Consider the following 16,329-nt stretch of genomic DNA (forward strand, 5'->3'; position numbering starts at 1 on the left):
TGCACAGGTTGGGTTCGTAGGGGGGGGGGCATTTGAATGCGTGAATGCTGATTGGATGGTGAGAGTGGGAGGAGCTGGAGAAATGTAGTGCTTTATATAAAGAGTCTGAGCTGACAGCAAGACAGTTAAGTAAGGGGTATGATAAGAGACAGAAGTGTAGGATTCTGTGGGAGAAGTGTAAGAGATAGAAGAGTGTGTGGTTTAGGATTCTGTGAAGTGAAGGGTAGGCGCTGGGTAGAGAGAAGTGGATGATTATATGAGGGAAGTGGATGATTTTAGTATTCTATAGTGGAATCTTTTAAAGAAATAACTGACTGAAACCAATGGGCTTAGAACCTTGTAACCACACGGATTTCAAGTGAGGAAACCAATAAGCTTGTTCACGCGCTTATTTATGTTAATAAATTCCAATTAATTAAAACAACTGGTGTGACCTGTGGAGGAATGACTGAGGAGAAAACAACTAATGGTGGCAGCGGAATGGGAAACTGGGGGCTAGGTTTCTGGGCTGTGGAGCTGTGGGGCCTGAAGAATAAAGGTGAGACAGGAGTGGCAGCAGTAGGTCAAAACCCTCACACACGTCATTAGCACAGGGGGGATTGAAGTGGTCCAGGGTGCTAGTGGTGTGGATAGTCCTGTCAGGTAGCTTGTGGGTCTCTCAGGTGAAGCCAAGATGACACAGGTGAAGGCAGGATGTCACAGCTTCCCATAAGCATTTGGCTAGCCACTGTGGGAACAGAATGCTGGACTAGATGGACCCTTGGTCTAATTCAGTAGGGGTTTTCCTGCATTCTTATTCTTATGTCCTTATCCAGTTGGCCATTGTTGGAAACAGACTGGTGGACTAGAAAGGTCTTGGATCCAGTCTTTTTTTGCTCACATACCACTTTCCTGATGGACGAAAATACTGAACATCAGCTGTTGTCTATTAATTCCACATTTCTGCTATCCCTGACAGTCAATTACAGGAGCAGTTGATAGCATCTTAAAAAGCCAATGCAAGGGTTGAATATATACATTAGCAATGACCCAATTCTTTTTCTAGATCAATGTCCCTGGTCTTTCTGAAACGCCACTGTACAGCTTCGGACCACGATTGTTGTGGTTTATATCCCTTTTGCCGTAGCCAGCCCACTTATTGTTGAACCTCATCTTGACTACTTATTTGTTGGCACTGCGTGTCTCCTGAGTTAAGCTTAGAACTGAATCTTGGATGAAGACAGCAACACTTCATATCCACAGGACCACATGGAAATATCAAAAGCAACTAAATTAAACACTAAAGCATTATTCATCATCCTTCCTGTTTCCTATGTGACTCAACTGCCATATGCTTAACAGCAGCCATATGTGAAGGTGAGACTTTTTTTTATTATACTAAACAAAACAAGAAAATGGGCATAGATCTTAGTTACTCTCATCAAAGCAAGAATCTCTTATGAAACACTTAGGTTGTATTCAATGCTAGTCCTACTTAGAGTAGATCCACTGAAATGAATGGGACTTAAGTTAGTTTAACATTGGATACAAGCCTTGACATCCCCTGCTCTCATTGAACCCCTGGACATTGAAGTGCATTCTCAGACATCCAAAGAACCAACCTTCCAAAATCCATTTATCACAAGCCCACGTCATCTGGTGATCATTGATAATAATCCTGACACAACACAATACATAGAACACAAGACTGATAGATATCAGTACAGAATTTTAGTTTTAAAAGTGATCAGTTCTTTGTAGCATGATCACACAGAGGAATGTTACAATGAAGCTGGAGGGAAAATAAACACCAGAGAATCTTAACAGCTCAGGCAGTGAAACCATAAGATGAGCACAAAATGCAAACTGGTGTCACAGCTGGGAAAAGATTAGTCAAACTCTTCTGCATGGTGGCTTAAGAAGCTATGGGTCCTCCCGTCTCTCCTGCTGGAGAAAATGTATGACCCGGGCAGTGGTTCAAAGTGTGGAAATAGAGACAATGAAGATTAAAGCAAGGCCTCCCTGAGGCAGATTCAAAAGTTACATTCCCCATGTGGAGACTTGTGCTAAACACTTCCACATGGAAGCAACTCCAGGTGGTGACATAACATTTGTAAGATGCTTACCACATGGATTGGCCCATTGGTATCTTTCCACAGTATCACTATGCAGTCCTGGCATGGAGATGCTCCATGAGATTGAGCCAAGCCACACAGTAAGGAGCTTGTAGACATTAAGAGCACATAAGCGCACCATGTAGAAGTCGCACCACGTAGAAGAGTGATTCGCCATTTAAGATATGCGGTTGATCAAATAAGGGAAGATGTTAATGTATGTAGTGGAGAAGAACCACTATCACCACCACCTACCGGCATACTTTAGCTTAGCAACTGCCAGTAACTAAAGCTTAGGAGAGACTTTTCAACTACGGCCTCGGCTTTGGATTTGTCTGCTTGATGCAGGATGGGCAAGTCAATGGAAGGGGCACCACACGTTCTGTGAGTACCCTGCAGCCACCTGCTTCTGGTAAAGGCTGGGCTCACAGAAGCGGGCACCTTTCAGGGGAAGCAGGCAGCTGCGGGGCACTCACGGAACATGCGGCACCCATTCTAGTCACTTTCGCATCCTGGATCATGGGGGCAAGCGGTTGTGGCAGCAGCATCAACCACTGTTCCTGGGCCCCGGTAGGTGAATCCCTCCCAGGCACTGCATGCTGGGAGTTGTAGTCTCTTTCCCCAGTACGGCTGTGCACTGAATCGCGGCTTTGCCACAACATGGCCACCGAGGCTTTGGATATCCGAATTCGGCTTGCACAGCCCTAATTCCAACTCTCCAGAATGGGGAGGAGGTTTACACAAAACCTGGGAAACCACCAAACGATCAGTGGTTATGAAAAAGAGAGTGTGGCTATCTGGGGACCCCTGGAAGTGTGGATTAGGACCCCAGGTGGACTGGATTTGGCTCCCGAGCCCTGAGTTTCTGCACTCCTGTTAACAGAATGAGAGGGTTATAAGAGGCTGCTTTGCACATGACTTTTTAAATGGTACACCTAAAAGCTTCAAGTGCGAATGTAACAAATGCATGCTTGCAAACATGTATTAACAGGTACCTTCATCAGAAGCAAGGATTGGTTGCAGCTCCCTAGTGAGCAAACACTCAGTAGCATCCTTGGGTTTGTTGCAATTTAATGCGTGAAACAGCCCAGTAAGGCAACTGGGAATTAGTGGGGAAGGCATTTGTCTCCACATGTTTTTTCTCTCAGTTCTCTTTGGATAGAACACTCACAACTTACCAGTTTTCTTCACAACTCATACTGGAAGCAAAGCTCACAGACTCTGTATCCGTTGTGTAGCTGGTGCTGTTCTTCATTCTCGTATAATTTTTGCGAGCTAAGTACCCCCTGAAAGCTAAGCAGACGTTAAGAAAAATGAGCTCAAATGTGGAGCAGCAATCCCTGAAATTTTGCAGGATGAGAATGACACACTATACAACCATTACCCAGAGGACCTTCTCTTCTGCTGCTCCCAGACTGTGGAATAGCCTGCCGGAGGAGACTCGTCAGCTTGACAGTCTTTTAGCATTCAAGAAAACTATCAAGACTGATCTCTTCCAGCAGGCCTATCCAGTAGAATTTTAGGATACTTTTAATATGCTTTTAGGATGCTTTTAGGAAGTTTTTAACAGTGTATACTATGTTTTTAATCAGTATTTTACGTATTTTATGCTTGCTGTTGTTCCCCGCCTTGATCCAATCAGAGAAGTGTGTATGAAATATATGATGATGATGATGATGACATAATCTTTAGTCAAGCCCTCAGAAACAAAAACAGAGACAAAAACAGCCCAGTCCTGCAGCCTCTTGCTGTAAGTCATCCTTCTCCAAACTGCTTGGTTTAGTGACCATCGTGAATAAGTGGCCACCCAAAAGGCCCACTCTGAGGTTGGCTGCAGAAGGACTTTGACAGCAAGCATTTTCTATGGAGAAAATAGAAGCACTGTTTAATTTTGATGCTAACAAAATGTTCTGCATGGTAATGGGTGGTGCCTATGTGCTGGAAACAGTTTGTGTGTGACAAGAGCTGCACAGGGGAGCAGTGTACCTCAGTGTACCTCAGAATACACACCCTTGCAGAATCCCCAACAGTATGGCCGTGGGATGGCTGACAGACTTTGCCCTCATAGCAACAATCTCTCCCGTGGCTGTGTATTACCTTTTACTCATGGGAAGGAATGGTGAGCATTTCACTTAAATGGGAAATGTATTCACTTAAATGGAGAAAAGTTAAGGGGTTCATATATGGGCACCATTGTGGTGGGGACTAAACTTGCTCGTCCTCTCTCTCTCTGTCTCTCTCTGTCTCTCTGGTAACTCCAGCCATGAACAATCAAGCCTGCTCTTATTTGTAAAGTTCTAACCTAGGTTCTGGTTCTTGGTCATGCTATAGCGCAGGGAGTGGGCAACTTCTGTCCCTCCAGATGTTGTTAAACTGCAACCCCCATCAGCCCAAGCCAGCATAGCTAAGAGTGAGAGAAAATGGGAGCTGCAGTTCAACAGCATCTGGAAGGCCACAAGTTGCTCAACCCTGATATAGTGTGGCAGAATCTTGAGAACTGGCATAGATCGATGTTCGCCATTTTGCTGCCTGAGGGGTCATAGCTCAGTGTGATAAAGCACATACTTTGCATGCAGTAAGTCCTAGGTTCGATCCCTGGCTTCTCCAACCAGGTGAGAAAACAATCCCTCCTGAAACCCTGGAGAGCTGCTGCCAGTCAGTGTTGACAATATTGGGTTAGATGGACCAATGGTCTGACCCAGTATAAGACAGTTTCCTATGTTCCTGAGGCAGAGCACCAAATGGCATCTCCCTTCACTCAAGTCAAGGTGGAAAGTACCCAAAGTTATTCTGACACCTGAGGAAGAAAATCCCACAAGAGCATCTCCCCCTCCCTGGCAGTAAAAGTGCAACAACAACTAAATACTTTGCTGCCCTTTCAAGATACCCCAAATAGCTGCTTGGCACAACCACCTTCCTCTGCCAAATAGAAAGTCTTACCCTGGCTGGCTGGCTGGCTAGGTATGTTGATTTTAGACAGTGTCATTTGTGATGTCATATCTTGATCTTCCCTGCATCATTAATTGCTTCCATCAAGCCTACAGCATGTTATTCTCCAAATAAAAGTAGAATCTTAACCAAGAGATTATAATAAAATAATTTTATCCTCCTTCATTCTGTAGGTTAACCCTGCCTTTATTAGCCCTTTTTAGACCTGTCTCCAAGGATCAAATGACATGGAGAAACATTCCATGTGACACTGCAATACACAGGTGCACTTCCTTGCGATCTTGATGGCTACATGAAACCTGTGATGAAAAATCAGTACCATTTATAGGGCCTGTGCTAAGAGAGCTGGCAATTGCATGATTTAGACTATTTAGGAGTTTATTTATTTATTTATTTTATTACATTTATATACCACCCCACAGCCGAAGCTCTCTGGGCGGTTTACAACAATTAAAAATAGTAAACATTAAAAGTATACAAAATTTAAAAAAACATAAAAAACAGTATAAAAACAACAGTATCCATTTAAAAACAACAATTCTGGGGTCCATTAAAAACAAACTTAACGTTGTTAAATGCTGTTAAAATGCCTGGGAGAAGAGAAAAGTCTTGACCTGGCACCGAAAAGATAACAATGTTGGCGCCAGGTGAGCTTCATCAGGTAGATCATTCCATAATTGGGGGGGCCACCACTGAAAAGGCCCTCTCCCTTGTTGCCATCCTCCGAGCTTCCCTCGGAGTAAGCACTCGGAGGAGGACCTTAGATGTTGAGCGCAGTGTACGGGTAGGTTCATGTCGGGAGGGGCATTACATCAGGTATTGCGGTCCCAAGCGATGCTAGCTATACTGCTAGCTATGATTTCAGCTCCTTACCTACAGGTGTGTGTCAGATGACACCTTAAGCTAAAGTTAGTACCGCTAACTCTGCTGCAGAACTGGGTTAGACCACAATGTGGTTAGTGGAAACACCTGGTTAAGGAAAACATATGTCAGATGACACTGTCAACCCTGCTGCTTAACCAAAAACCTTTAACCAGCATAGTTAATGGTGCCGTCTGAACAGGGCCATACTCTCATACCACTGTTTCACACGGTACTTTCCACATGCAATTGTTGGCATGGCTTGTCCAAGAGTGATCACGTTAAGAAAAATAAACAGCATGCATTCAAGTTCTCTCTGTGTGGCTTTGGTGATATCATCCTCAGTCATAGTCACATTCAATGCATAACTGATTGTAAAAGGATACTTGAACTTTACATTAGGAAGCTGTGGGCCCATTCAGAAGACACCTTAAATCATGGCTTTAACCATGGTGAATAAGGCTTTTTGCTTCATTCAACGAGGTTAAAGCCGTGGTTTAAGGTGTCTCCTGAATATGGCCTGGCTTTCTGGCTTAACCACCATGGTTAAAGCCATGGTTTAAGGTGTCTACTGAACGGGGCCAGTAACTGGTGGGCCTCAGTCAAATCTGACCTCCAGTATCAGAGGCAGTAAGCCTATATACACCAGTTTCTGGGGAACATGGGTGGGAGGGTGCTGTTGCACCATCTCTTGCTGTGGATTCCTGGTCAACAGCTGGTTGGCCACCATGTGAACAGAATGCTGGACTAGATGGACTCTTGGTCTGATCTTCTTATGTTCTTATGACATCTTGAGGGGGGATAATGCCTGTTTCCCCACCAGTTATGAACTCAGAAGGATTAAGAGAAGTGTGGAGGAAGTAGGGTTGGTGAGAATTTTGTTTATTTTTTTTAATAACAATTTGCCAAAATTTGCAATGTGTACATTGGGGATGCAGAAACACAGGCCCAGGGGCCAAATCTGACCTCCCAGAGTGCCCCCTTCCCATGGCACCACTCCTTTTCCCCCAAGCACTGGTTGTGGGCAGCTCTGGGCAGAAAGAGCTTGAAGGTACAATCTTGCCTTTGCCTTCAACCTTGCCCACCACTGGAATGCAGCCCCCAAGAGCTTCTTTGAAATGGAATTTGATCTTTGGGCTTAGCACCCCTGGACTACATAAACAGGAGGGAGAAAAGTTGAGATTTTTACAAAACTGAACATGGGAGAAAGAGAAACTTTCTCCATAAGAGGAAGTAAGAGCTGCAGCAATGGGACTTGCCTGGGGTTGAAACCTTGTCCCTCTATCCAGCTCTCCTTTCTCACAACATCCCACTGGCAAGACTAGCTGCTGACAAAAGAGCTCTATGACCCTTTCTACTTTTTATTTTATTGAACAAATAATGTCAGCAGCAAAACCATGTGCATGGATTTGGAGAAATCATGCAGGAACACCAGGAATACCTTGACTCATTGCAGAATTTAGATCAGGGGTGGGGAAGCTGTGGTCCTCCAGACCTTGTTGGATTCTCACACCCATGAGTGCAAGCCAACATGCCCAATGGTTAGGAATGATGGGACTTATTGGACTTCTGAAGGGCTTGCTAGTCTCATCATGAGCAGGTCCCCCATCCCTGAATCAGAAAGATGCAAACCATTTCCCAACAAAGATGTAGACAGACTATACTGTTTGTGTCAGAGGAGAGAAGAGGAAAAGCTGAAGTCAAGTGGATGATCCATCACAGCTATTTGCATTAATGACTATTCCTGGTTTTGACACTAAGCACTTGGCTCAAGGAGTGTGAAATTAGCAGACGAACATTGCTGGTGCCCCAGGAACAATCCTCACAGCACTGAAGAAGAATGATTACCAGCTGCCACTTTCTTTTCACCTTACGCATTCGATAATATTCTTAGACCCACAGTAATAATGTGTGAGACCCTGAACTTCACATTGTAATGATGAGACTATTAAGACGCAGAGACAAAAGATTATACTTGAAATGTGCATTATTCTCATATTATCAGTTATTTGGGGTTAAGTATTATATGTGCCTTGAATACTGGCAGTATTGATATTGACATAAAATGAGTCTACCCCTCATTTCTAATGGACAGAAAATCAGGATTGTTACCTACAGGAGCCTAGTGTTCTGCACTTGTGTAAAATGTGATGTGGCACATAGATCATTCAAACCGTGGCTCAAATTTAGTAGGCATTTTTTTAAAAAGGCCGTATTTCTTCCCATTTTCTCTAGGAGGAAAAAATGCACCAAAGAGCTGGAGGCCATGATGCTGCAGACACATCATTTTTATGGATGGAAGAAACATAGAAAGAGATGTGGTATCACTGGGCAGCAAGAAATGCTCCTCTTTATTCCTAGTAACAGACATATAAAGCAGTAATTCCTTCGTTCCTCACAGAATGAATTATACACTTTAAAATCTTAATCTTCTACAATGCAGTAAAAAAGGCATGAAAACTTGGGGCATGTTTCCAACATATCCTATTTTATTAGGGAATCTGTAGGGGGGCATGCTTTGAAATGTGATAAAACAAACAAAAGGTTGTTGTTGTTGTTGTTGTTGTTGTTGTTGTTATAATCTAACTTGAAATGCATGAAAACTTAAGAACGTAAGAAGTGCCATGCTGGATCAGACCAAGTGTCCATCTAGTCCAGCACTTTGTGAACAGTGGCCAACCAGCTGTTGGCCAGGGTTGAACACGCAGGACGTGGCGCAACAGCACCCTCCCACCCATGTTCCCCAGCAACTGATGCACACAGCCTTACTGCCTCGAATACTGGAGATAGCATGCAATCATCAGGGCTAGTAGCCATTGATAGCCTTCTCCTCCAGGAATTTATCCAACCCCCCTTTAAAGCCTTCCAAATTGATGGCCATCACTACATCTTGTGGTAGTGAGTTCCATAATTTAACTACGCGCTGTGTACTTCCTCTTATTTGTCCTGGATCTCCCACCAGTGAGCTTCATGGGATGACCCCATTGGGTTCTAGTATTTTGAGAGAGGGAGAAAAATGCCTCCCTATCCACATTCTCCACAACATGCATAATTTTGTACACCTCTACCAAGTCTCACTATAATTAGCACATACGCTGGAGCTTGGGCTCACAGCGGAAAGGGAAGCAGTCAAACTGAGACTCCCCTGCTTCCTAATTTGGATTGGGACCATGGCACTTCAGGAGAAGAGTCTTTACGCTTCTTCAGTGAAAGTCTCTATTGATTCCAGTGACTCCCCCCTCCATTGTTTTACTCCCCCTCCCCTGGTAGAGTTGGAATTTCAGGACGAAACAAGGGGTTGAAGTAAACTTAAACCTTCATCTCTCGAAATGTCATGGTCCTGATCCAAATCAGAGCTATGCACACTTGCAGGAGAGTAAGGGAGACAATCCCATATAGCTGAGCTATGCATGATTAAAGCTATGTTTAGTTTGGCCTCAGAACCTCTTTTCTCAATCTCTCTTTTCCTCTTCTCTGTTCACAGTGTCCTCAGAATCAATTTGGGGGTTTAAAATACTATCTTCCAAATACTACTGACTCCTTGAAGGCAAATATGATTGATGTCTATTATCTTAAATGGTCCAGACATTGAGTATTGCAGGCCTAGCTTTTTCAAAATGCAATGAAATTTAATACACAAAAAGCCTTTCAGTCTAGGGTAACCATATGGAAAGGAGAACAGGGCTCCTGTATCTTTAACAGTTGTAGAGAAAGGGGTATTTCAGCAGGTGTCATTTTTATGCAAGCAGCACCTGGTGGAATTCCCTCTTCATCACAACAGTTAAAGCTGCAGGAGCCCTGCCCTCTTTTGTATCTGATCAGTCTAGTATAACTCCCGCAGCTTTTACTGTTGTGATGAAGAGGCAATTTCAAAATTACAGCTGGCAAGGGCCATGCCGTTGACAGACACATTATTTAGGCAATATGCATATGCTGTGGTATTCTATGCTGAGGTTAGTTCTTAGCTTCAATAATACCTTGGAGTTGGATGGCTCTCAGTGGCAGAGTGGTGGACCTAAGTCCCAGATTAGTCTGTTCCCTGGAATACACACACAGAGTCTATGCAACTGAAGCTACCATTCCAAATTTCAAGTACCCAACTGGCAACAAATAACATGCTGGAAGGGACCTTGAAGGTCATTTAGTCCATCCTCCTGCTCAATGCAAGATAGCCATGGGCAAAGCATTCTTGCTTACTCCTCCTCAAAATCTCTCACGCAGACTTTTGTAAACCTGAAACAAAAATCCTGTATAGTAGGTGCAGAATGAGCCACAGAGCTGAAGAGAGAGAAAAAGAACAAGTATCTTTCTGGCACTAAGAGCTTTATGCTAAAATATGCTGGTATTATGGCCCCACCCCTTTTACCTTTGTCTACACCCATCACAGGAATGCAGCCCCCAAGAGACCCTCTGAAATGGAATTTGGCCCTTGGGCTGAAAGAACTTCCGTACCCCTGCTTTAAGTGAATATGGGAGTTCTGAGAACTTAAAGCTTGCGCTCCATCACTGAGCTGTGGTCCTTCCCGTGGGCTCTCATGACTCTCTGCTAACAGGCCACATGAAGCAAAAGTAAACCACCTAAAGACTTTGTAAAAAGAAAGGGGGAAAGCTGGATGGTTGCTTTTCACTAGCTACGAAACAGAGGCAGTGAGAACTGGGCATGCTGAATCTTTACCCATCAGCATAGACTGGTTGAGCTAAAGCAAGAATGAGGTGATATAATCTCTCCTGGGCTCATCTCTACTAATACAGCAGTTTAAATACATCCTGCTAGATTTCAAATTCTATGTATCATCAAGTTTATTCATTTATTTTACTTCTCTACCTCCCAATAGACGAAGCTCTCTTGTAGTTCACAAAAGTTAAAACCATAAAAAAGCATAAAATATAATATGAACGCTTGAAACCACAATACAAAAGTGCAACCAGAATAAAACTGAGCAGCAATGCAGAGATTTAAAATACAGATTTAAAACAGCAGAGTTAAAAGACTAGGGTAGTAAATTGCTAAAATACTGGGGAAATAAGTTCCTGCCCTTACCTCTACAACTTTGTTTCTGTGCTGTACTCTTAGGAAATGTCTTCTCACAGGCCTTGGGGTTTTAATTTTTAAAAATGTATTACAATATTTATATCCCACCTTTTGACTCCACAATAGAGCCCCTAAGGAAGTTTACAAAGCTGCTGGGAGAGGTTTTTTTTTCTTTTCTTTTCTGCTTTTTCTTTTCACATTTTACCCACGGCTGCTGTAGTGTGTGGTCCCAAGGAGAATGCTCAGCCCAGCCGCTTATGTATTTTGAAAGGCATCTGTTTATATTTTCAAAATGCAAATGTAGCTTCTCTCAAAGGCTGCCTTGCTAGGAAATTAACAACCTGAACAAATCAAGAGGGGTTCTTCCCCTGCCCACTCCTCTCCCCATTCATTGGCCACGTGCGCCTACTTTCTATCGGGCCAAGATCTCTTGCTGTCAAAACCACTCAAAGAATATCCTGAAATCTGAATGAAGTCCCCTCCACCCAACAATTAAAACGAGCAGGCTAATCCCGGAATAATTATTCAGGCAAATCATTTTTACCCCCGCACGGTATACAGTAATGATAAGGTCATTTACAAAAGGAATATCTGCCTTTGAAATGGTGACTTGTAGACAGGGGGGGACTGCTTGGAGGAGGGGCCACAGATAACGCGGAAGACTGTCCCCTCCCCACACACCCAACAACACCAACCCCACCGTCTTTGGAAGAGATTCTGATGAGGGAAGGGTCCAATAAGGTTAATACCGCCCCCCTTTGATCTCTGTCAAGGCAAGAATTAATTTACATTTCAGATGAAAAAAGGTTGACAGCATGAAAAGGCATCTTGTTTCTGGTATGTGAATGTGCTGTAATAGATTGGGAATTCTGAAAGGAAGTTCTGAGGAAGCTAAAGGGATAAGCCCCACTGCTGCTTTTACTGGGAAGGAGATGAAAGGAAAACAAATTTCAATATGAGCTGTGCTATAGAAACATCTAAGCTCGGTGCTTCCTAAATTTCAAGACCACCTTTCTCCCCCTGCGTTTTAATTTCTTAAAATATAGGAGAAACACATATTTTAAGTAGAAGATTCTTTGAATGCCTTAGTAACAAACGCAACCCATATACTTTAGAGAATCATCATTCCTCTGGCTTTAAATGTGATAGTGATTGTATTTCTTATGAATGAAACAGTGTCCCTTAATTGCAAGTTGCAACCTCACTGTGAGCACTTGGCTGGCTGTGAGATATCTACAGCATCAAGCATTGCTAATAGAACAATAGTAGCATATATTTATAGCGTAATAAAACCAGGAGAAATGGACAAGACATTGCAATTGCTTGCTGAATACTTTGGAAACACCAAGGCCAGATCTACACCAAGCAGGATATGACACTTTGAAAATGTTTTGAAAACTGTATATGAAGTGTTTCCTGGGCCCCAACAGTTGCCACTACTGTCTAGGGTGACCATAGGAAAAGGAGGACCGGGCTCCTGTATCTTTAACAGCTGTATTGAAAAGGGAATTTCAGCAGGTGTCATTTGTATATGTGGAGAACCTGGGGGAATTTCCTCTTATTATTTATTTATTTATTTATTTATTTATTTATTTATTTATATAGCACCATCAATGTACATGGTGCTGTACAGATTACACAGTAAATAGCAAGACCCTGCCGCATAGGCTTACAATCTAATAAAGTTATAGTAAACAATAAGGAGGGAAAGAGAATGCAAACAGGCACAGGGTAGGGTAAACAGGCACCAGGTAGGGTGAAGCTAACAGTACAGAGTCAGAACAAACTCAATATTTAAAAGCTATAGGGAAAAGAAAAGTTTTTAGCTCAGTTTTAAAAGCTGTGATTGAGTTTGTAGTTATTGTCAGCAATGGACACTGCCTAGTCAGGATCTACACTACTGCTTTAAAATGGTTTATATAGGGTGACCATATGAAAAGGAGCACAGGGCTCCTGTATCTTTAACAGTTGCATAGCAAAGGGAATTTCAGCAGGTGTCATTTGTATATATGGGGAACCTGGTGAAATTCCCTCTTCATCACAACAGCTAAAGCTTTAGGTGCCCTGCCCTCTTTTAAATCTGGTCACTCTAGTATAGCTCCTGCAGCTTTAACTGTGGTGATGAAGAGGGAATTTCACCAGGTTCCCCATATATACAAATGACACCTGCTGAAATTCCCTTTTCTATGCAACTGTTAAAGATACAGGAGCCCTGTGCTCCTTTTCATATGGTCACCCTATATAAACCATTTTAAAGCAGTAGTGTAGATCCTGACTAGGCAGTGTCCGTTGCTGACAATCCTCCAGCTCTAAACACAACTGCTAGTGCAATGGGAAAGTAGTGCTTGCTAGCACAACCCAAGAAACTATTTGAAACCACAGCTTCTGGAAAGTCAGAGTTCCCTTCTGCATTCTTGTCCTATGCTCGAAGCAGTACTTTGGGGTAGTTCCTTGAGTTGCACTAGCAAGCACTAGTTTCCCATTGCACTCGCAGTATTGGATCCTGTCCCAAAAAAATAATCTAGAGAGATACAGAAGTAAATATGGACATATTCCAATCAAATTGGGAGAGATTTAACTTCATACTTAACTCCCATGTTGAAATAACTTCGCTTTTCTTAAATTTGGCAGTACCATGCCCTTAGTTCTCTCTCTCAAGTTTTTATTGTTTACAGCCAATGGGCATCACAATACAAACACAAAGCACACAAGTATAAAACAGGGGGGGAAATGATACCATAAAGCAAGGATACAATAAAATGATCAGGATTTAATGAAACATGCCCTTAGTTTGAAATGTAACTATGCTGAGAAAACTTTTCTTGTACGTTACATATTGTCATTTGTTGTGTTTCCTCTCTGTTAAATATGGCAATAACATTAAACCCAGTGAAAATGAATGGCAGAACATGGTTGCACACATCAAAACAAAGTCATTTCAAATGACTTTCCTGTTAATTGTATCAATAAACTGACCTCCAAGGATGTTTTGGCAAGAGAAGCTTAATTGTTTTTCAAAGTTCGCTGCTTATCTATCATAAGTTTACATTCACCAGCAGTCTGCTTGTTCAGTTGTTTTACCCTCTTAGACGTACGGGGAAGGACCCGATGATGTTTGTCTGCTAGCACTATTTACATTGCACAGGAAACAGCGCAATGGAAATAGTGCTAGTGACCAGACATCATTGGATCCTTCCTGCTGTCCCTACCATTTTACAGTATGGGAAATGCCATGCCCTTTGTAGTGATTTTTTTGCCCTGTACTGTGACATGAGAAAGCATTCACAGGAACAAGACGAGACAATTAACCACATAATGCATCCTAATAGCAAACTCATTCTCCAAGTGTCAATCCTTATTTAGCCAAGGTGGCACCCTCTATGTGCAGGAAGGAAGTATCAGCAGTCTTGGGGAAACTCATGGTTTGCAGAAGTATGAAAAAAAGAAGTAACATTGGTGGTGATGGTGGGGAAACTAAACCACCCAAAGAGGCCTGAGCATGCTCAGTAGCCACAGAATGCTGACTGCCCATTGGGGATAAAACAGGGGAGGGCAAATCGAGTATTCTGGGGAAAAAAGCATGGCTGGCTGAAACCTTGTACATTTTGTTGCATTGGATTATATAAGTATGGGCCCCACTTATATAATCCAATACTGTTTGCATAATAAATCACATTTCTAGGATTTATCATGTGATTTTAAAATGTCTGTTTCCCATGCTATTACGACATCAGTCACAGGATTTTGCAAATGGCACAGAATGTGTGTATTTCAATTTTCCATTGGAAGACTTCACCAGCATCCAGAATTGGAAGGAGATGGAAAGGGACTGTTTTAAGTATTGCTTTCCTTGAACAGTGCTGAGGTGGTAGTGGTGGTGGTGGTAGAGGAGGAGGAGAAGGAGGAGCTGCTGCCCAAACAAAACACAATCAAACTACCTGTCTGGCAGCCCCAGTATCTAACTATGAAAACAGCTGTGCACTGCCTGTTCTTCAGTGCAGACAGCAAGTGATAAATATGCCAGTCTTTGAAAGCCTCCCCAGCTGGTAGAAAGGAGTCATTTCCCTTCCACAGCAGGAAATCAAATCAAGCGGACAGAGAACCACGTGTACCCTACCATGTGTGAATCGACCCATAGGAATACTGCTAAAACCCTTTAAAAATTCTTGAATGGAGTTTTGAAAAGCGACATTCTTCACTGTGACAGGGCACCCTCTTTCTGCACTGGGTATGATTGGAGGAGCCTCCAGTCTCTCCAGCTAAAGAGAAGTGATAGGATAACTTTCCCCCAGAGGAGGCAGCCTGATTATTTTTTGCTCAAGCCACTTGGTGCCCTGGGCTTGCTTCCTTTCAAGCGAAAGTCTCATTCAGCACAGTGACCCCCCCACAGAAACAAAAGTGTGCTCCCCTGAGGGCAGTTCTACCTATTCTTCTCTACTCTAGAAGTAAACCTTTTGGGGCGTCAGCATGATGGAAAGTGTGTGTATTTGCTATGAGAAGCTTGGGAAATGAGCTTCTGCTCCACTCTCATCAGTTAGGCTGGAAGCAAGAATCATCTTCCTGTATATATCAACCTGGTGCCTCCCAGATGCTTTGTACTTCAACTCCCATCAGCCCCAGCCAGTGTAGCCAATGGTCAGGAAAGCTGGGAGTTGTAAACCAATGTATCAGGAAGACACCATATTGGAGAAGGCTGCTGTGTACCACCTCGTTTTTTTCACCATGGCAACCAAAGTCTGACGCAATATTTAGGTCTCCTGGCTGATGGGGCCTAACTAAACATTATATGCAAATGCACGTAACAAGACGTTTGCATCTTTTTTTTAAGCTGCTTTGGGAGGATGCGGTTTAGTGTGGAAATGCAACAGAGGCAACAGAGGGTGCTTAACCCTTTCCCTGCCACCAAAGTCTGTGCTCCAAATCACATCCTCTGCATGGTTCCAAACAGATGTTTGAGAGGGGAAATATGAGCTTGACACTTCTTATGGGGAAATGCAGCTGGGGGTGGGCCAGTTTGGAACAGAGAAGCAGGAGTGAGGAAGAGGGTTGCGCACTCCCCCCTCACCCCTTCTCTGCTCTACACACCAATCCCTCCCAATTCAAAGCAGATTTCTCCTCAAAGTAACAGGCTATTCAATTCTGTGACAAAGTCAGGCTCAATGAAATTTACCTGTATCCAGGTCAACATCCACTGAAGGTTGTTGGTGTCCTTCTCACACAAATTGTTCAAACTAGAACCATAGGAAGCAGACTTATCAGGTCAGACTATCTGTCCAGTAACCCAATGCCATTTACTTGGACTAGCACTTTCTCCCCGGATGTCAGTCAGACATTTTTCACATCACTTTTCATCCAATCCTTTTCATTGGAGGCACCAAGGATTGAACCAGGGGC

At 43.1% G+C, this 16,329-nt stretch overlaps 1 protein-coding gene across 1 annotated transcript in view; it reads right to left on the reverse strand.

Annotated features, from left to right (window-relative positions):
• MYO3B (myosin IIIB) overlaps positions 1-16,329 on the reverse strand; it is a 264,396-nt gene that overhangs the window by 79,518 nt on the left and 168,549 nt on the right. Inside the window, exon 29 of the mRNA XM_063116401.1 lies at positions 3,272-3,386. Coding sequence (XP_062972471.1) covers positions 3,272-3,386 — 115 coding nt within the window. The remainder of the gene's footprint in view (positions 1-3,271; positions 3,387-16,329) is intronic.

The sequence above is a fragment of the Elgaria multicarinata genome, chromosome 2 (assembly GCF_023053635.1).
Source record: "Elgaria multicarinata webbii isolate HBS135686 ecotype San Diego chromosome 2, rElgMul1.1.pri, whole genome shotgun sequence".
Classification (NCBI taxonomy): domain Eukaryota; kingdom Metazoa; phylum Chordata; class Lepidosauria; order Squamata; family Anguidae; genus Elgaria; species Elgaria multicarinata.